This window comes from Hypomesus nipponensis, chromosome 5 (genome assembly GCF_054491055.1).
Source record: "Hypomesus nipponensis isolate SF chromosome 5, ASM5449105v1, whole genome shotgun sequence".
In the NCBI taxonomy this organism is placed as follows: Eukaryota; Metazoa; Chordata; class Actinopteri; order Osmeriformes; family Osmeridae; genus Hypomesus; species Hypomesus nipponensis.
In genome coordinates, this window is record NC_140365.1 from 7,868,097 (window position 1) to 7,890,728 (window position 22,632).

At 43.8% G+C, this 22,632-nt stretch overlaps 1 protein-coding gene across 1 annotated transcript in view; it reads right to left on the reverse strand.

Moving 5' to 3' along the window:
• Positions 1-2,590: 2,590 nt before the first annotated feature.
• Positions 2,591-22,632, reverse strand: part of LOC146288260 (vacuole membrane protein 1-like) — a 40,805-nt gene continuing 20,763 nt past the window's right edge. The window contains exons 5-9 of the mRNA XM_084698749.1: positions 22,097-22,177; positions 21,824-21,940; positions 19,491-19,552; positions 6,869-6,971; positions 2,591-5,569 (exon numbers count right to left, since the gene is read on the reverse strand). Coding sequence (XP_084554875.1) covers positions 5,426-5,569; positions 6,869-6,971; positions 19,491-19,552; positions 21,824-21,940; positions 22,097-22,177 — 507 coding nt within the window. The 3' untranslated portion in view covers positions 2,591-5,425. The remainder of the gene's footprint in view (positions 5,570-6,868; positions 6,972-19,490; positions 19,553-21,823; positions 21,941-22,096; positions 22,178-22,632) is intronic.

A 22,632-nucleotide genomic window follows, 5' to 3' on the forward strand; every position in this document is an offset into this window, starting at 1 on the left:
AGAAAAGGGGCTTTTTGCTTTTGAAAGAGAGAGGGAGAAAGAAATAGAAAGAGAGAGAGAGAGAACACATTTACATTTGCATTTGCAAATACTATAAAGGGGATTTCCATTAAAGCTTTGTTGTTAAGGACTGACGGAAGACAATGTGAGACATTAAACATTGTGGGCTTCTTTATTTAAACAGAAACAATCAAGATGGTTCCAAATAATGGCATTTCCCAGCCTCGAATCACTCTTGTCATCGCTTGTTCAAACTACTATCAACATCAATTTAAATATATATATATATATATATATATATATATATATATATATATATAATACAGTATAACTGATGTCATTTAAAAAAAAATGTAACTTGGAGGAATGCAGAATAATCAAGCCAAGATTTTGAGTCGGTGCAAGACAGGTTGTGCCAGGTGATTACAAGGGTGTGTCTTGGCATCCTGACATTGGCACCTGGCAGAGGCGGTTAGGACTGGAGCACTCTGCCTTGCTGGCAGTTTGTGAACGTGGACTCAGACACTTGTACTCAACCATACAAAATGGCCATACGTGATGTGTCAAATTATATGGCTTGACTCAAAAAGTGTTGAAGCAAGTTGCCTTTATAATCTCCAAAAGTAGTGCATTTTGTTTATTTTCTATAGTTAGTAAATATTCAACCTAGGATTGTCTAAAAGAGTAAACAAAATTAATCCTAGAGACTATGCATTGACATTTTGAAAACAATAGCAAGAAAGAAAGTCCATGTGAATGAACACTAACTATGCTATTGAATTGATTCCTATATGTGACATTCTATATTGTACGTATGTGAATTCAACACTAACTACTTTCTGTTCAAACACATCACAATATGCTGTTAAATGAGAGCTTAAAAAAAATCTGGGTCCTCAGAATTAAAAACCAAGTAATATAGAAATCTGGTACCAACCACTTTGGTAGACCCGTTACCTAAAACAAATCAAATGAACAAGGATGTTCAATTATTTTCAACTTCTCTACTGACATGTGTGATGACGAACAACATATTGTTCTCTATTCCCTACTTTCAACCACAAACTTCGTCTTTTTCAGGGAGATAAGTGGTTGTGACATACTTATTGACTTTTGAGATTTGAGGAAGTGACCAGGTGTTAAGGTACAGCCTGTGTCCATGCTCCACTTGTTTTCAGTGGCTCTAATAGCCCCGAAGAGGGCATCAACCATGACCAACCGCCCCAAGACACCCACTTATCTATAACGTATTGCAATGGCCAGACCAGTTGGGGGAGCAAACCTGATCCCAAGAACCATTCGATTCAGACAAAGAATACAAAAAATATCCGTTACAATCCAAAAAGCCTCGGGTGAGTGAGTGAGCGAGCGCAATACCACATGTGGGCAGACTGACTCGCCGTACCAAGACATAGACAGCGATCTTCCGTCAGTTCTCCTCGCTGGTTAGAGTGCTGACAGGGACAGGGGACCCCTGGCGAGAGGAGCATGTGTGACTCAGTCACTCGTTAAACCAGAGACACGAGCATCAGGCCGCCAGACGTTCTCACTCCCAGGAAGAAGACATATGAAGACATCGAGCTGCACGAGGAGCTACATCAGCAAGAAGAACGGTGGAGAGAGAGAGAGAGAAAGGAGACAAAAAATAGAGAGAGAGAGGGAGAGAGAGATAAAGGAGAGAAAGAGGGAGAGAAATAGAGAGAGAGAGGGAGAGAGAGAGAGAGAGAGAGAGGGAGAGATAAAGGAGAGAAAGAGAGAAAGAGGGGGAGAGAAAGAGAGAGAGTAAGAGGGAGAGAAAGAGAGGGAGGGAAAGAGGGAGAGATAAAGGAGAGAAAGAGGGATAGAAACAGAGGGAGGGAAAAAGGGAGAGAAACAGAGGGAGGGAAAGAGGGAAAGAAAGAGGGGGAGGGAAAGAGGGAAAGAAAGAGAGGGAGAGAAAGAGAGGACAAAAGCAGTCTCATCATTTGCATACTAGTGGGCTGACCTGTTTGGACAAGCAGGATTTGAATGTTGTTTTTCATGCAATACCCTGGAGGAGAATCTCCTGTCATGGGCAGGGCGTGGCTGCCAGGGGATCCACCCTTGCCTAATTGGTTCACTTTTACAGACTGATGCTTTTGTGTGTTTTTGGTTTTATTTACTTGCAGTGCACATCATTTATTGTCGCTCTGGATAAGAGTGTCGGCTAAATGACTAAATGTAAATGACTAAATGTTATTGAATCAGTTCTGTTTTAGAGTCTATTTGAGTCTGACACAATAGAATAAGACGCTACACAATAATGCTAGCTACACCAACCATGTACCTCTGTAAAAAGAACAATGCAATATGTAACTGCACTTATCCATAATCCATCAGCTGCTTGTAAATGAGTTCAACTGCCTTTATCCGCCATGTGAGACGGTATGATGCAAATGTTGAGGGAGAGAATCCGTAATAGGATATCCATTTCAATGTGAAACATTAGATGTGAAATGTGAGAGATGGAGTCTGAGCTCTCTGTCGGGCTGACGTGAGTTTGACCAAGGGGCCTTCCCTGTTCCATGGCGACACAACGTCCTTATAACATGAACAAATAATACCACAAACCTTGCATTTTTGGGGGGACTTTATTTTGAGTAGAAGCATTTTTTAAACAAAGCATATACACATACAATGAAAGGAAAAAACTCAGTCCAGACATAAGATACACAGACACTCATTCTCTCTCACACAGACATAAACAATCTCTTTGCACATACACATTTGGAGACATACGCCGAAAAGGGGGCTCCCTTATGGAGCAGGATGTTCTGAAACCTCCCCTTCCTTACCACCCCCAAAAAATTACACGGCTAGAGCCAGCAGGACCATTCCAATGTTATCCAAGGATTTTGCTTTTATAACCAGGAAAACCATCCCGCTTGCATTAGCAATTTCTCAAAAGGTAAGTCATCGTGGCTCAGCATGTTTTACGACCGTCTATGGGTCAAACTATGATTTCAGCTTTGTACAACTATAAATATGACCCAACAGCAAAAATAAACAACTCACCAATGAAATGCAACCCAAGACAAAAAAGGTGCTATTGAGCAATAGAGGAAAGAGATCTGTGAAAGAAAAGAGGGAAGTGTGAAACTGAAGCGGAAACGAGCACAGAACAGTGTGTCCCATACCGATGACTGGGTGTCACAATGGAAGGTGTTGCAAGGAGGTGTGAGCCTTCTGGATAATCTGAAAATTCAAGGGAAGGAAAGAGGGAGGGGAGCGGGTGGAGGCAAAGACACAAACACACACTGGCCCATTTAAGAGGCAGGTAATCCTGGTGAGAAAAGTACAGTTGGACAAACAAATCGAATACATCTGTATTTACATTCAAAACATAAATAATCACACTATAACAATTGACTAATGATATGTCACAGACAGTGGGGTAGAGGAAGTTACACTGGACTACAAAACATCCACACTAACGGATGCTCAAACAATGACAACAACAGAAGAACAGAACAGGATGCTGGTCAGATGAAAGAGCTCGAAATGTCAGACAGCCTACAGACTGTTGTCGCCATGCAATGTAACAGCCAACACCAGTCTGATAAGCTATCTGACGGGCCGAGAGAGTGACGATCATGCCTGGGACACATACACACACACGCACCATGTGGAGAAAAAAAATAAAAAATCCTGCCTTTACTTACCCTGACAAAATGAGAGAGAGAGAGAGAGAGAGAGAGAGAGAGAGAGAGAGAGAGAGAGAGAGAGAGAGAGAGAGAGAGAGACCGAGAGACAGAGAGAGAGAGAGAGAGAGAGAGAGAGAGAGAGAGAGAGAGAGAGAGAGAGAGAGGGGATTTGAAAGGCTTGACTGGATCTGAGGCAGACCATAGAGCTCAGTGCGCTCAACAGTGCCCCTCTGTTTTGAATCTACTCGAGTGATTCGTCTCCTGGCTCCGTCACTGGGGCAGTGCATTGAGTTCATCAGAGAGTTCACTTGAGGTAACGGCACAGAAGCTTTTCACTGTGTTCTTTTTCCCTCCCTGCTCCAAGTCCGAACTCCGGCACTCACATACCAGGGCAACGGCACAGAAGAAGAAAAAAAAAAATCACAAGCAATTACGAAAAAGAGGAATCTTGGAACCCGGGCCAGCTGACGTTATCCAATGAGAAAAGGACACAAAGAAGGAAAAGACATGTCGATGACATAACATCATTTGGATGTCTGTATTTCTTGCGCACCGCCGAACATGAGCCCACTAGTCTGTTGGAGCTTTACAGGGCATCGGAGACACGATGAGTGTGTGTTCACACACGTGTAAAAACCACACAAACAGAGCAGACAAAGGAGTCCCTCACCACGAGGCTCCTAGTAGCACAACTGTCCCCAAGATCGACACGCTTCGTTTCAGCTCAGACCCCACCGAACGAAACTAAACTTACTGGAAGTCCCTGACACTCAATCGGTGGAGTTCTATGTGAAATATAAGAGTGGGCAACAAATGGGGGCAAGATATATGAGTGGGCAACCACACACACACGTACACACACACACACAGATCTGATTTTGCATCTGGCTGAATGGCCCCAGGCAGACTCATATGCTCTCAAACTGGAAGCAGAACAATAAGTCCAGACAAAGGGTTGAGCAGAATGATTCATGGTTGATTTATAAACACTCATCCCTAGTTGCTCTGTACAGAATACAAATGGCATCAACGACAGGAGGCACAAATGTAATCTTACAACTGGAGTATATTCTTCAGCTAAATAAATTAATGAAAATGGAAAATTGGCAGGAAACTGAAAACAAGTATGTACAAGATTCGCAATGTATCATATTTGTATTGCCATTATTGCTCAACAGTTGAGCTAATTACCATAAGTCACATTTTTTTAAATTCAAATACGATTAAGTGAGATGGGTTTACAGTATACTCAGAAAATAATTCAAGTAGCTCGAGTAAACAGATCTAAACCAAACACAATCAAGTAAATCAGGCACCTCTACAATAAAAACCACTAAGTTCCAGTGCAGCATAAGGCCTCGCCATGGAGAATCATTGCCGACAGACAGTACATCCATACACACTCACACACAAAGTTGAAGCTGCCCTATGCCTGAAATAGTTATACTATCCACAACAAGCACACAATCAAGCACCTACCATGGAGAGGACAATTAATTTCTGAAAAAAGGCCAAAACCCTAGAAGCTAGAAATCTCCATAAAAAAAACAACAACCACTAATAAGCCAATGAAAGAAGTCCAAATTCAAAAGTAAACGCAATAATCGTCAATACCACTACAGAAACAAAAAGCACTTTCATTATGGGTTCGATTTAAAGAAGCCATAAATCTCCGGATGATGTCAGAATTCTGTCTGAAAGAAGCAAGGTTTTGGACCAGAGAACCCCCAAAGCGCTCCAAAAAGGAATATCAGGGAGGGTCTTCATTGGGTCTTGCCCTCTGAGAACTTCTGCTGCTGTAACCTCTTGGCATAGCTCTGGGCCATGGAGTTGACGATGGAGCAGACAAAGAAACATACCATGACGATCACCACCTTCTCGAAAAGCCAGGAGAGCCAGTTCTCTTCCTGTGAGGAACCACAAAAGAACAGAGAAGTTGGGTCAGTCAGGTGGCGACCTGCTCCACTCCCTGCTCACCGTGATGATCCCAGAGGCTAAAGCATGGGAGATGGGTTTCCTCTGCCATGTGCCGGACAGATAGAGAGGCTAATAAAACGCTGCTGTTCTGTGGCCCCCACCATCCTCCCTACTCGCCCTCACTGACCCCGGCTGGCAGCCTCCCTCCACACTGTTAAATTGCCTCGTTTCTCTCCTGAAACTGCAGGAGGCTCAAGTTACAAGAAAAAAGGAACATTGTTCTAGAAACAGCCTTAATCTCTCGTTGTGCAACTAAAAGTCTCTGCTTCTATTTCTCTCTCTCTCTCTCTAGCCAAAGTAATACAGGAGCGAGTAAAAAATAAATAAAAAAATCGTTTTTCAATGAATCACTAGAGTGGTCGAAAGAGAGAGAGAGAACGATGGGGAGAAACTGAGAGAAAAGAGAGAGAGAAAGCGAGGGAGGGAGGGAGAGAGAGAGAGAGGAGGAAGGGAGAAAAAAAAGCTTTCAAATAGATAGGGCTCCAGCTACAACTGGTTCTTTTTGTTCTAGAAGAAGGTTTTGATGGATTGTCACTAGCGAGAGTCCCCCGCCCCAGCCCCCGCCCCCTCTCCCCTAGCCTCCAGTCAGCGCCGGGTTCAGGCGGGGCACAGTGTGACACGGGGGAGTGACCACTCACACATTCACACACACACACTCCCAATCGCTGAGACTGAGCATGACTCAGCACGCCCCGTCCTACAGTACAATTGAGCTACGCTGCTAAGCTAGTAAAGCCAGACCCCACACTGGCCTCTCTCTCTATCTCTCTCTCCCTCTCTGTCTCTCCCTCTCTCTCTTTCACAGCCCCCTCACAACCCACCCCCTCTCTGCCCGCCCAACCTGCAGCGCGCACAGCTAGCCCCCTGTCACTCTAACTGAGCCCCAAATCGAGCCCCGCGGAACTACACTACAATTACACACATCGCAACGGCAGGAGAAAGACCCCTGTTGTGTGGACACAACTGCTATTACTAGGAGTCAACAGAGGGACAGAGGTTGAAAAACAGCCTGAATTAAAAGCAAACGAGACTAGAGATTAGAGTAAAAAAAAAGGAGGAAAATCAGAGAGCAAGAGAGCAAGCTTGAAAGAGAGAGATAAGAGAGAACTAAAGATAAACGAAGCTAAAGGGCGTCTGAAGGGAGAGGGAGGGGAAACGAGCGGCTAGTTACATTCTTTCTTAGCGCTGACACACGAGCGACTAGAGGTTCCGAGAGGCCCTGTACTTACCGCCGGGGTCCCCTCTCCAGCGCCACGGTGCATCTTCGACCTCTGGGCCTCCAAATAGTCTCTGAAGGGCCTCTGGATGGAGGCCCCCAGCACTGGCACAGCACTGCCTCAGCCAACCCAGATAGAGAGAAATGGAGGGAGGATGGGAAGGAGAGGGGGTGGGGGGGGGGTGGGGGGGGGGGAGACAAAGCACGTCACTTCATTGTAACTCACCAACCCAAGGGCAGCAACAAAGGGAGGCATGCTGTCCTGGCTCCTGTACAGGGTTGGCTCTCTCCCCACAATGCCGTGTGAGAGAGACACGGGGAGAGCCTGCGATCTCATCTCCACAGATAGGAATTCAGAACAGACCAAATAAAAAACACAAGAGGAAAAAAGGACAGGATGTACTGAGAGCTACATATCCTAAGTTTCAGTAAAAAAAAAAAAAAAAAAAAAAAAAGGAAAAAAAAGAAAGAAAAAAAGACAGGAGAGAAGGAGGAAAAAAGTTGGCTTGTCCTCAGAGTCCACACACGCATTACACTCTCCCGCTCTCTCTCACACACACATCCGTGAACCCGCTCAACTCCCCTGCAGTGCTCCTCTAACGCTGCAGAGAGGAGAAATGAATGACTTCTCAGAACTCTCACATTTATCACCGGCGGTTCCTGTAAGAACTGGTTTCAGCCAATTAATGAGGATGTGAGTCGTGGGGCTGTGTCATCACTGGCTGAGAGCAAAGGGAAGGCCCTGCCCTCTAAGCCCATAGGAGGAGAGTGCTCCTGTAAGACAGCCCATATTAGGAAACCCTTTACAAGACTTAGCCACCAACTACAAGCAACCCCCCCCCCCCCCCCCCAACTCACACACAAAGGAGAAAAAAAAAAAATAGGAGTGAGAATGTGCCGGAGTACCGAGTTGCCCATCCCTAGTCAGGAGTTAGTGATTAATCACTAAACAAATACATACTAAAGACCTCCAATTTTATATTTTTGTGGCAATACACAGTCAATGAGATCCATCCGTGTACTGTAAATGGCAGGTTAGCATGTTCAAAGACACACTTCAAAGCTCCTAATGCCTGTTTGAACAGGCAGGGCAATGTCAGTCATTTAAAGCTGACTTTATGGGCCGGACAACTTTCTCTTCCATACAACCTTTTGCCACACTTCCCACACACTGATAAAGCCTACACACACCTTCCCTTTCATTCAGCGAGATGAGTGTGTGGTAAATGAACGAGTTTGCAAACTGGTCAGCCTTCTCTAATCATTACTTTAACACAAAGTAACAGACATCCTCAACACCATTTGTCAGAAAAGGGAGGGAAAGCCAAAAGGGGAAAAGAGACTAAACTCCACAATAGAGAAAGCACAAAAGAATTCAAGAGATATGTCTATGACTAACCAACAGAAATGAGAGGGAATGTCATTTCCTCCCCCACCCAACACCCATACTTTTATTTACCATACCTAACCATTCAAATGCTAATTTCAACCATAGTCCTTATTCTTAGTTGAGTAAAACCCATTTTTGGTACCTAAAGTCAAAGATACTCATTTAACAGATTGAAGCACTTGAACTCGAACAAAGACTGAAACCCATGGTTGAAGAAATGGCGGGCTCGATTCATGCCTTCTTCGATGAGCAATACTGAGTCATAAGCCTGGGCGACTCAACCAACAAAGAGGGAGAAACTCAAACCCAACCGTCACAAAGAGGTTTTAATGCTACAAGAGTGTCACACTAATTTCAAATATGGTTTTGGCTTCCTTTAACTGGATGCAGAAGAACGCTTTTTGAACATGATGGACTTTGACATTTCTTCTATAAATGTGTTCCTTAATATACCTGTGCTGTAAGTAGCCTACTTCAAACCTGTGTTTTTATCCTCAGTGTGGGAGTATATGCAGTGCATGTGTCTTTATTGAAGAGAAATGTAACAAGCTGCAGTACCTGTGTATACTTTGCCGTGAACAAATTGATTATGTGTGGATTCTGATCAAATATTATGATTTGGACATGTATACATTCTCTATGATGAGAACAAAATTTGATACTATTATGAAATTGTCGTTTCAAATAATTAAATGTCAGTTATACAATAAAACTAGTATCTTCTGACACCGCATCCCCAGTTTCATTCTTGAATAAAATAAAAAGGAGAAACTGGCAGAGGCTACAATTTTATTAAAACCAATTAAATTGTTATAAACAATAACTTCCTGTTATTCAGTCACCAGACATTGAACCAATCTACCACTAAGCCTAAAATTAATTGTTGTGTATGCAGGTTGAAATTATACAATGCGGGCTCACGGTTCAATAAATCATAATCTTAGAATAATATATATAAATTATTCAAGTATTTAACATTTAATATTAAATGTGCACAAATAATGAAATATTTATAAAACCATTAAATCATGGTCTCGAAAGTCTTGGAAGAGACCCCCACATGGGTACAGCCGTTGAACTTAATTTTATTGACTGAAACATTCCACTGGCAAGTGTAAAGTTTCAAGTTAAAATTCTTCTTGCTTTCAATAAACTGCAAAGTTGTATGCAACAATAAATAATGAGCACACAACAACGGATAAAAGGATAAATGCAGTATTCCTTGTTGCAAATACAAAGAGCTTGAACGTATTATAAAGACAATTAATATATCTACTAAAGGCTCAGGATTAAGCTCATTGTGAATAAACATGGGAAAAGTGCTCAAGCTAATTGAATCCCTTCAACATGATACCAGATCATTTCCACCTAAATTGAAATCAGGTAGAAATAGGTTATATTGTTATGCCAAAGTCAAAGCATACCATGAATTTTATTCAAATAATGGAAACAATAAGAGAGCAAATATGCTTAAAAGAATTCTGAATCTATTTAAAGTTAATCAGTAAGTAATGTAAATCATATTGTTTTTACAGCACTGCAAGCTCCAAGTTTTTTCAAATTCGAATCATTTTCAATCACGCTTCTATCCAACTATATTTCTTGGTGGGGAATATATAAGTGAGTTCTGTATAAGTGAGAAGTACCTTAGAATTCAGATGCCCTCTATTTTGATTTTATTTTGATTCACGCCGATAGAAAAAAACATTCAAATTGATGTATCAGTTTGATGTGAACTAACATTATATTACAAGACTTCAAGTAATGACAAATTTAAAGAAAGAATAAATAATTATTTCAATTTGTTTCCGATGTCTGAAGTCATGAAGTTAACTCGTAAATGTCCATTAATTGTTCTCATCTAAAACAAAATCCAACCCATTAGAAACCTAGAAAGCTTTGTCACCAAAAAGACAAGGGTAAGGCGATCAATCCTGTTACGGATAGCAGACCAGTACAAATGAATCCTGTTTTAAAAGCTATCAAACTTATTTTAAATAACTGTGTTATCCATGAAGCTATCACAAGTAAGTGAATTTAAAGTTCACAATGCAAGCAAATAAAACGACATCACTGACAAGGTCTGTTTGTTTGAACAGCAGTGGTCACACTAAGTCAACTATATGGACATAAGGGTATCGGTGCTGGGAGTGCTACTATCTGTTAACTAAGGTATAAGACTCAGGTGGAGGGGGCGGGGAGAGGGAGCAAATAACAAGTAGACCTTTGCTTTCTTTTCTTTTTAACATGTAGGCTGTATACCTAAGCCTCAGCGGTACAGATACTCTTCATAGGGTGTATCATACGAGGTCACCTGTATGACTAGTGACAGAGGACAGATTTGTATTTAGGATGTGAGGCGTCTGAATTCTCCTCAGTCCATGAGATCATCTTCTCTATCTGTAGTCAGTGTTGGGAACTCCTAGCTGACTCAGATCAACTGGAGGGTGAGGTATCATCGTCAAGACACACACACACACACACACACACACATATTCTGAGAATGACCACCACACGTCTACAAATACCTGCTCCCACAGTCCACAGTCCCAACTGCTGACCTCCATATTGACAGCATGGTATCTACCAACTTCACAACAAAAACAACATCCCAGGAAGCATCAGAAGGGCAGAGGTGACCTGGAAGAATGCAGACTGATGGAGGTCAGGCTGTGATAGGCAGACTGAATGGAGACTAAACGGAGACTGCTGGCCTGCTTCACAGTGAACCAAGACAAGCAAAGTACCAAACAGTTCCAAAAGTCAAACCCCCACCCCTCAGTTAACATACACGAAATAGCAAAAATATAACAATACAATTCCACAAGCACCATCCAGTAATAGACATCTATACTGATATTGTCGAGAAGTGGATGTACATTTGGAGTTGTGCAGGATGCTGAAGTGCCATAAACTCTATCTTTATGAGGCTGTCGGTTGTTGTCCAAATCAAAACCAGAAAGTGAAATCCCTGATGAAGAACACCTGAGTGAAATTTTCAGGTGCCGTGTGGGATTCTTTACAGCAAGCCTTTCAAGGGGATTTTCGCCACTTCCTGCGAGAACTACATCCTTCTTGCCGACAAGAAGACATGAAAGAGTTAATTTGTGACTGCCATCAACGGCCGGATTTTTTTAATGAGCTATCATTTCCTGCTGCCGTTAGAAAAGACTATTCAGATTTTTCAGAGCTGTAGATTTGCTTGAGACCAAATTCCACAGGCCATGAGTCAGAGACAACCTTTGACCTTAGGCCCCTTCTGAAGCTGCCCGCCAGAACACAGCCTGCCACCTCAGGAGGGAAAAGCAAGACACACACACACAAACAGAGACATGCATAGACACAACTCAGATACACACACACAAAAAGAACAGACACACCACAAGTTGAAAAACAACATGTCCAAACTACACAAACACACACACTCACAAAAGATAAAGGAGCAAATTACAGTCGACATACATACACATACAACCTACAGGATATAATCTAGAAAGCTCACACAATACCTAGGTCATCTTTGAGTGAGTCACATTCAACTGGTCAAAAGTATCACAAGAACAAGTTAAAGGTATCTCTAGTTTGGCAACACAAGTCCAACTCCACAACAGACATGATAGTTTTAGTGGGACAGCTGCAGTTATTTCCCTTGACACACTGAAATCCTGACCTCTAGGCCACAGTAACCCTAGCCCTAAGCCTCGCATCCACAAAGTGCATTCAGACACGGTTACACCAATTGTACCACTTCTTCAAAATAAACGACAAATTGAAAATGAGGAATATATTCATTCATTCATTTCCCAGAAAGCAATCCTCCAGAGAGGTGTGCGTGTGCGCGCGTGTCAGCGTGTCTCCCTGGTTCCATTCTCCGCTCCGTCAGGGGGAGAGGGATGGGGCTTTTTCCCGATGACCTCACCACCAAGGCATGGAGACGGCTCCTGGACGGAGATCCCCCAACCGGGGTGTTTATCACATCCTCGCTTCTCAGCCATCTGTGGCAGCCCACTCACACACACACACACACACACACACTCACACCCCCCACACACACACTCCCTATCTCATAGCCTCCTTCACACCCTCCATCCTACACACACACACATTTACAAAGTCCACTAACACTACAAAGAGAAGGCACAGCCCCAGAGATGAAGTCATTTCTTTTTGGCAAATGACTTATCAGCAGTGACTGCCAGTCAAACACAGTCACACAAATACCCACTATGGGTGCCCACTACGTTGCCGGGAAAGCAAGGGCACCAATTACAGAAGGAAGTTATTCCTGTCACCTCCCAGGCAGGCCCATAAAACAGCCTCTGATGCGGCCCCGCGGACTGTGGAGGTGTGTGGCTGTGGAGCACTGGGTGAGTTAGCCTGGCCAGGGGGTTATTGACTCACACCAGGGAGTGGGCCAGATAGACAGGACCATACGACAGACTGGGGAGACACGCACAGGGGTGAGGGAAGGTGTGTGTCTGTGGAGAAGGTTGGCTCTGTCGCACTGCTCCAGTAGGAGAGTCACATCTACTACATCGATGTGACTGTGTTTGACTCATACAGTGGACCTGTAACTTTACACAGTACTGTACGTGTGGCTTATATGTTAACCTTGACTGGTTGCTCTGGCAACCACATAGGTTACCAAGACGCTATTAAAAACCACAAGCAGGGAGCCGGTCTTCCGTAATGAAAACAATGTGCTCTACTACAGTATATAGGTTGTACCTACACAAGTGTCAGAGGATTGAATTACAAATATATCAAGGCAAAATATATCAAAATGTTCTTTTTTTATACAGTTAGTAGAAAACAAGAGATGAATAAGCACATCCTTATCTTTAGTTTATTATTTTTCTGAATAGACACCTTTTACACTAGATTAGGGATGTGTGTTTGATTGTGAGTGTGTGTGTGTGTGTGTGTGGGGGGGGGGGGGGGGGGTAGACAACCATGCAGCCGTGCTGTGTGACTCAGGTCTGGACCAGGACCACACTTGGATGACGACTCAGCCTCCAAGGACAACTGCTGAACCAAGCACAAAATCACACAACACAGCAGACCACAGGAGACAGGACCAAATCACCACAAAATAACTGCACATGTCGCTGACAAACAGCCAATGAGTGTGTCGTTAGATCCCAGCTTAATCAGATATCAGTCCACAATGAATCCATGTTGCCCCATCAACAGCCCACATCATTGTGTAGTCTAGTGAGCTAATAAACAAATGAGTAATTTCCCAGAAGTGAACAGTTCAGTCCGGTGCTTGTTCAGACCTGATTTGATGACCGGCCCAGGTCTCAATAGGGGAGGACAGGAGGGGGCAACAGGAGACGAAAAACAAATGAATCAGCAACGCAGGGAGCGAGAAAGGTGGCTGTGAGGATCACGCTGAACCCGAGGGCTCGGAACATGACACCGGAGATGGTGTCATTGATTTGACAAAGCGGCCCCTCCCCACCCTCGTCCAACCCCCATCTCTCCTGACAGACTCCCTCGTCCGAACCGGAGCCACACACACACAGCCCTCACTGCCCCTCCTAGCGTTAATGACCTCAGAGACGCATCGCCTTGACCGCTTCATAAGTAAGTTAGCAGGTCATATTATTCTAAGGGCTGAGATAAGGCGAACTTGGAATGGGGGGGGGGGGGGGATAAAGCCTTCCAGATTGGTCTGATTTCTCAACTCTCACGGCCAGAGGCCGAGGTAATCATAGAGAGGAGATGAGGAAAAAGGCCCCTCCTGCTGCGCCAGGCATTAAACTTAACGACGCCGTATAAAAGCCGTCACCCTCAATCTGGGGCTGCATCCCTCACTCCCTCCCTCCCGAACCCCCCCCCCACCCCTTCCCTCCACTCCGATCCTGTCTTTCTAAATGAGGCGTCTGACTGTGACTTCCCCCCGGAGCGGAGCGGACCAGACCAGACCAGAGCGCAGAGAGAGCAGGGCGGCGGTCAGCCACCAAGACCTGATCAATGCCACCTTTGTGAGGGGGGCCTCAGGTGACTGTCTGTCTGTCTGCTGGCCGCGGCCCTCCCAACACTCCCTGCAGTGACTAACCTGGAGGGGAGTGCCTTCTGTGGTCACCGACGAGCAGCCACCCAGCCCTGGAAGGGCCCGAGACCACTCCCTTCCTGCCGATGGCGTTAGTGGCAAGAATGTACTCACATTTCTCACAAGTGCTACTTATACTGGCAGCGAGGTGCCCGTCGTGGAGGATGTTAACCCTGGAATGAGCAGACGGGAGATAGAGTAAATAAAGGGCTGACTGCCTGGTTTGATTTGACTCGGGTCAGGGAGCATTCAGTGGCTTCGTTGGGACTTCACACCTCGCCATCCTTCTTGGCAAAGTAGACCCCCACAAAATCACACGTTCCCGCAAAAAGAAACCCCTCCGTCTCTGCCTTCGTGCATCAGTTACCGATTTGCACACGACCCATTTGCAGATCTCACTTCACCTCCGAATCCATTCTTCCCATTCTTTCCCGCTCTCACTTTCTGGCCTCTCCATCTACCCGAGGTTCGGGCTCCGGTCAGGTGTTAGACCCGGAACAGGAAAAGGCCATCTGCGTGGCCATTGTGCTGCTAATCTGCTCCTGACTAGAAGACGGGACTCAGGTGGAAACAGTTGCTTTGTCATGGAGAGCGAGGTCCTCCCTCCGCTCTGTCGCTCTGGTATTGAGGGCGAGACCCCCGAGGAGCCCGGCCTCCACAACCCCTCTCCTCCCGTGCATCTCAATGGCTCTCTCCCCTCTCCCACCCCCACCAGCCCCCCTCCGCTGACACGCAGCGTGAAGGATGACTGGAGCCACGCATGACAATGCGGCGCGTGTTAACTGTTACTGACCGGGGCCATTTCAGATGCTTCGATCAAGAGGATGGATTGCTGATCGATTATTAACCCGGGAATATATGACGCGCAGCAGGCACGCACACACACAGACAGAGAGGCACGAATGCACACTTTAGAGTCTCGACCCCCCCCCCCCCAAAAAAGCTCTTAAGTCTTGACCCTCCCGCCACAGCAGGGGAAACACTGACAGAGTCCAGACATGCTGTCGTCCTGCAGACGCTGAATCAGCACTTAAAACTGTACCACCCATCCTCCTCACCATCATAATCATCATCTTCAGACACCCTTTCATTCCCAAATAGCACCAGATCGGCGGTTAAGATATCTATCTGGCAGGCTCAACCAGCCCTCCAGCTCAGCCTAAACAAAGGCGCGAGCGCCAGATCAAAGAGCTGAAATAAATATCTCATCACTGGCTGTCTAACGTTCGCCAAGCATGATTACCACAGGAAAGCTGTGTGTTCCAGTAAAAAGGGGCACGGCGGCTGCGTTTTTACGTCCAGATCCTGAGCGGCAGGGCTGCGGCGGAGATAAGGGAGAAGCAGCTGGAGGGGGGAGGGAGGGGACAGGTTATCTGACTAACTCCGGCAGATCCATGGAAGTCTGGGGACCATGACTTGTGCTTCACTGGGGCCTGCGGGAGATCACAGAGGAGGATCATAACAAGCTCCCTCCAGTGTGAGGCTTGTGGGCCGCTTGGCAACACCGACACAAGAACAGGAGGATGAAAGCTGTGTGTGATTGCTCACAGGCTCCATCAAAGGGTTGTTAAAGATGATAGGCGGAAGTTCTTATTCATTAAAACAATACTCGAGACACATCACTCTTGTAAGGGGGCCAGATCGAAATGGCCATAAAATCAAACTTGAATCTATTTCTTCATCACAAACATCACATCTTTTTTCTATAAGGCTCAAGACGCAGTCCCTCAGAGGATTGTGTGGATTGCAGATGAAGATACCTTTGCCGATGGAAGACAGCCTAACGTGAAAAGGTTACATTTTTACAAATATTTCTTTGCAATGTTTAAAATTCCACACAGCTCACTAAACTTATTCCCATCAGTCTCCCCAAGCTTTTCTTTTCTCTTCCAGTTCATGAAAAGCTAATGCTGTCAGTAGTATTCAACAAAAGATGCAGGAAATACACCAGTTGAACTGAAAGGTCTCTCATACAATTACTTGTCAAAAGGGGGTTTTACCATTCCTAACAGGTCTTTCTGAGCAGCATGCCAGTGGTTCCTCTCTCAACAGCACCCCATTGTTGAGATGTTCATTGATGGACTAGAATAAAAAAGGGAACATCCTCATTCATAACTGTAGTGTTGTCTGTACCAAGTCACACTAAGTCATTGTATCCCACTGAAGACTTTTACTCCAAATGATATCTGTAACGTAATTGTTGTGATGGTGAAAATAAGCTTTAGCTTAGTGAGTTGATTGTTCTGAAGTGAAATACTAGTAGGCACATGGTCCTCTGAGTGGGGTTGAGTGCAATTCCTAGACAATGGTTAACTTTCAAACAACAACAACTGCAAAGGGTAGTGCCATCTCATGTCATGTGAGAGTGAAATCACCACAAGGAAGTCCAAAAGTCACAATGACATGACATGGCCTTTCATGCTGTTCTTACATAGTGAATAAAAATGCCTTTTGAAAAGGTACAATTCAAACTGAAATCGTTTCAATTGTGGATTGAAACCATATTCGGTCATATATTTTACACATTTACTTCTGTAATATAAAAAACGATTATAAAAAAAAAGAAATATGCAAATGTTGATGTAATTGTGTGCATTATTGCATATATTTACTGCTGTAACAATTTTGTTTCTGTATTGAGCAGTTAACAATAATGAAGGACAATCACATACAATCTATTTTCATATCGTTTGAAACAGTTTTGTGTTCTTTCTCACAAATAGTAAATGAACTCCTATTTAAACTAGGTTAGTTGATAGGTTAATACCACTATCCTAAAAACCTTGCAATTATGTAAATACATCCATATGTGGCAAGCGCATTATTCACTGAGCAATTGTTAATACTGACAGCCAACAGCTTACTCATTCACCATTCAGTGTTTGATTCATTCAACTTTCTTCAAATTGAAAAAAAAACCTTATAATTGAGCTGTATGACAACTCAGAAAGTATCGTTATACTTTGAAATCAAAAGAGAAGCTAAACTTGGTAAAGTTTGTTGAATGTAATTGAGATTATGTCAACTTGAAGAAAAAAAACAAATGAATAAATCAACGCACAAAAACAACAAAAGGAGGAGTTGCTCTTGTTGGTTGGTTGTAACTGATTTAAATTATTGTACTTGCTGTGAAATATAATATTGTTACTGACTTTTCTACAGGTACACTCTTGCACTTTTGGAGGTTCATGTTGTTCAATTGTAACATGTTTGACTGCATGCTCTTATGGTTCTTCCCTTTGGCACTTATTTGGTTTTTCACAATGTATGCTTCATGTTTTGGCTAACTGCAATGTTTTGGGGCTATCTCGTTGTTATGATGAGTGACCTATGCACTGTTGTAAAGCTCTCTTTTGGAAGTCGCTTTGTATGAAAGCATCTGCTAAATGAATAAATGTAATGTAATGTAAATGTAATAAAGACCCCAAAGTCGTTAATGATTAATTAAGTCGTTGATGATTGCACTCGAAGTATTGTTGAGCGAGGGGTTAATAAAGACGTGTGCCAGGATCTAAAGGGTTAACGGTGAACATGACCTATCTATGGATGATACAATGTGTGTGTGCGTGCGTAACTGTCAAGGTGGATGTGTGACAGACAGGAAGGATGTTGACGGTTGAAAGGTAGTAAAAAGGGGAAACCAGACATGGAGCTGCAAAGTCCTGACTCAGAGTGAAACCTGCCATTCACCCCATATCTGTCACCTCGGATCAATGAACAACGAGCAGGAGGACGACGCTTCTGAAGTACAACACAGTACACCACACACACCACACACACTCAGAGGCAGGCAAGTATTCAGCAATACAATGCTGTCTGTTCTTTGTAGTAATATCTTTTAAAAATGTACTGTTGTAACATTGTATCAACCCGTTACTTCGTACTTATCGAATGATGCATTTGTAACAACTTTATAATACCGTTTCTGTTACTGTAATACATAATTCAAAAATGTAATAGAATGCCCATGACAAAATTATTTGGTTATAAAATAACATGTATTGCCCCCCTCCCCCCAAAAAACTAAAACCACTTTCTTGTAAAACGCCAAATCCTTGAGTGTGTCTTTTTGAAACAATAAAAAAAAAAACCCTCTTACGCCAAGGAAGTGAGTGGATGAAATCTCACTATCTGATTTCAGAAAGTGTGTGTGTATACACATGTGGGTATGTGTACATGTGCATATGTGGGTGTGCATGTGTGAGGATGCATGTGTGAGTGTGTGTGTGTATGCGTGAGTGAGTGAGAGTGTGTGTGTGTGTGTGTGTGTGTGTGTGTGCAGAAAGGGACACTCCCATCTGCAGGTGTGTAGGGGAAGTCACCTCCTGGCACCTCTACAAAATCAACCCAACATCCTGCCCTGTAGCATAGCCCAGAGGGATGTGTGTGTGTGTGTGTGTGACTGTGTGTGTGACTGTGTGTGTGTGTGTGACTGTGTGTGGGTGTGTGACTGTGTGTGTGACTGTGTGTGACTGTGTGTGTGTGTGTGTGACTGTGTGTGTGTGTGGCAGGAGATGAGGAAAGATGTCCACGGATAAGAGTGGGTGACACTGACAAATGGACGATATCATGAATGGATGATTTATAAGGCACGATATCAGTCATCTCCTGTTGCCTGTGTTCTAAATGATTGCTAAATACAGCTAGAACTAGCCAGTAGCCAATCTGCGTGTGGTCATAAAGAAAAAAAGACAGAGAGACAGATGAAACAGGCAGCCTTGAGTTCATCTTCACCTGGAAGCTTCCGTGCATGCCTCTGCTCATACCCACCCGCCCACGTGATATATCACTCTTATCAGCCAACACCCAGACTGAGGCGGGGATGCAACAAAGGAGGATTTCCAGGGAAGCATAAAAAAAGGCGCCCTTTCAAAATGTGCTCTGAAAAATATGCCGCGACTCGACGCAGCCACTGCACGTCTATATATCGCCACGTTTCATTTGGAGCTACTTTTAGGTCAGTGACCTTTTTTCAGTCCTCAAATGAATAGGAGCGGGGTTCCCCAGCAGGGCCATGGGTGACCTCAATGGCACAATCGAAGCATTCTCAACCGACAGCCCCTATCATTGCCCTACTCCACCAGCCCTCCTCCACCAAGTGTGATACACACACACACACACACACACACAAAAGCACATTTCCATTTGTACAGAGGTTCAATATTACTCAGTTGCAGGCTTACTCACCCGATGAGCGCCACCATCTGCTCCACTATGTGCTTGCTGAAGGTTATGATCACAAACAGTTTCTGTGAGAAAGACAGAGAGAGAGAGACAGTTAGAGAGGACTGTGTGGTCGTGGGGGGTACAGCATGGGGCAGTGCATTCATTGCTTGGTCATTAATATCCCACCCCTCTAACCAAAGCCACACTTGGTGTCTGTCAGACGGTCCCCATCAGAGAGGCAGTAAAGTGACCCTTTGTCTTGTTGGCCAGGACCAAAGAGCCTTTAGTCTATGACACATCACCATCACACAGACAGGTCAGGAAATTACACAGAATGTCTTTGGGGTCTGTGGGTGTGGGATGACGGGTGATCAAATTTAAAAAAAAACTGTCGAAGGGTGGAGGGTGCGTGTGAGGAGGAGAGGAAGCCTCGAACGAAGGGCCGTAGCGGGGATTAAAGAGACGTGTCACTGTGTTCTTAACCATCAAGTAGGGCCTGGATGGGGCTCCTGTCCAGTGGGATGCAGGCTTGCTCACCGGCCCAGACTGGACACACAGGAGATGGGGGGGGGGGAGGGGGTAGTGAGTTGCAGCAGCTACGGGTCAAATCAGTCCCACGTCTCCCATTAGGACGCTCATTATGGCTGTTTACCGCTCAGCCCCTTGCTGTGCGGCAACCCGGAAACACTGGGAGGCCAAGATGGCTGCTTATGAGACAGGTTGGCTGGTGAGTGCATTTCTGTTTTGTTCTCTTTGGGGCACGGGGCTGTTTACATACTTCAGAGGGAAGTTGAAAGATCCCACAGTGTGACACAAGCTAGGATAACCTGGGTGAGTGCTGTTCATGTTTTACTGTTACAACACATTGTTTTTCGTAACGTGCACTGCTTCTGCCCTTTTGTTTTAGGCCCGACTGTTAACTGTTTGTGACTAATGTTGCTATGGATTACCGACAAAACTTCTTCTGCTAAACAGTGTTTCCTCTTAGCTTTTACTGTGTTTAGAGGAAGGACATTTAGGAACCTGTAATCGATGATCTGAACCGGGCTAAATCATATGTACTTCCTCCTTTTCAAGGATTATTTGATAAGATGTACAATGACACATCATTAAGGGAAATGTATGTAAAAGGTATGTAACCTAACAGCAAGCTTTTTGGACATTGGTTTAGACGGTCCACATTTCCAAAGCTGTCAGAAAGGAGAGGTGTGTGTTGTGTTGTCAACAACCCTCTGGGACCAGAGTGAACACACCTTTCTGCAGGTACAAACCCAGCACCACACAGCTCTTTGAACCATCAAGGCTGCAAAGATTGTTCCGCCCACACACAACCCATCTGAAAATCCCCTGTGTGCATTGTTCCTTGGCTGGGCCACGAGGGACATATTTACCTGTTCAACTGTGCATTCTCTCTGGTTTTTGTGCCATTTCCTTCATTCTTAAGCTACTACAGTAAGAACAGTTTGCTCGTATGTGGCTCAAAACAGTGAAGGCTTAACATTGCAAAAACAGAAGACAAAGAAGTCGTAATACTACCAACCAAATTCTCAGCATTCTTTCCAGACTTAACACACAGCAGCAAAACTAGCGGAGCAGAGATAGAGAGAGGCCCTGTTAGTGAACCGGGTTCAGTTTCCACCCACGGTGATGTGCTACTGTTTGCGCTGTGACACACCTAGTATCCCGACACTGCCACCAGACTCCAGGCACAGCAGACCTCATCTGCCCCCTGAGCCGCTGCCGCCCACGGACCTCTCACATCATCTCATTATACATGTTTATCTACACATCTCTACAACTTACAGCCATCCTAATTCTCGAGGTCATGAAACAGCCAAATGCATGTTGTTATAAACTCATAGTTCCAGTTTTTTCAACAGTTTGATCTATAAAAACTCAACACTTTTACAATCTTTGGTTACTTTTGGCATACATGTGTGGTGTTATTATGGTTCCAAAATGTATCAAGGGATTAAGGAGCTTGAATAATCATTGGTCAGTCTTCAACAGCCTTTCAGGTTATTTGCAAGTCCTCTACTGAAGTGTCTGCTGCAGCTGCTCTCACAAAATGGACGACCCTCCCTGCTTTCATTGCACAAAATGGCCTCCTACTCAAATCTGTACAGTATTGATGATGCACTGCATAATTTTTCACCAACCACTAACATTAACTTAATATTAAACTAATTGTTATATAAGCTACCTATTGATGACAATTCTAGTCATTTGTATATCAAATCTGTATTCAATAGGACACTTCGATCTGACAGAAATAAATACTTCATCTACTGTAACCAAAATTACTCTCTCCTTAGTACTGCCTGGTTTGCTTAAAAACATTCCTTCTTCCTTACCTGAATGTGCATTTTGATGATTGCCTTCCCGATCAGTGTTGCACCAAAGAAAGTCCAAAAGGGGACCAGAAAATGGCCACATGTTATTCCTGCCAGGTCAAATAGAGGGTTTGGAATCTGAGGAAAATAAAAAGACGCAATTATTTCACTGAAAACATGCTTTCTTAATCACCTTTCTCAGATAATTGAAATGTTCAATATCATCAGGTTATGAATCCCACATGTAATCACATACAAATCTTTTTACTAATTGAGTTTGATGAGTGCACTTACAGAGGCGCATGCTAGAATTCCAAAGAAGCCAACCCGTTGGATCATTGTCTGCACGGTTAGTTTTGCTTTGGTGGCAAAGTCCTGAAAGTAAGCATACACAATCATTCAGCATCATAGAAATTGGAGTAAAAACATCAATGTACATAAAATAAGACTGAGGGTATACATGTTCAATAAACATGTTCAATAAACATGTTCAATAAACAAACATTGTGCATTTATATGTTTGTAACTCTAAACTTTTATCCGCTGTAATTTATTACCAAATTTGTTTTATTACAAGTGGGCTTCTAATTTACACTCTACAAAAAGAAATACTGATATTGTATCAGGCAGAAATTATTTTTCATTCATATGAAGGCAATGAAAACAGTTTAAGATATTCATGAAGATTTTCAGGAGTAGTTCCCAAATGATCTACAATTCATACGGCTTTCAGAATTACTTTTGTTTATTTAGGTGCAACATTATATATGAGGTGATATTAACACAGGCAAAAGGAAAATACAATGGAGAAATTAATCATTTAATAGATT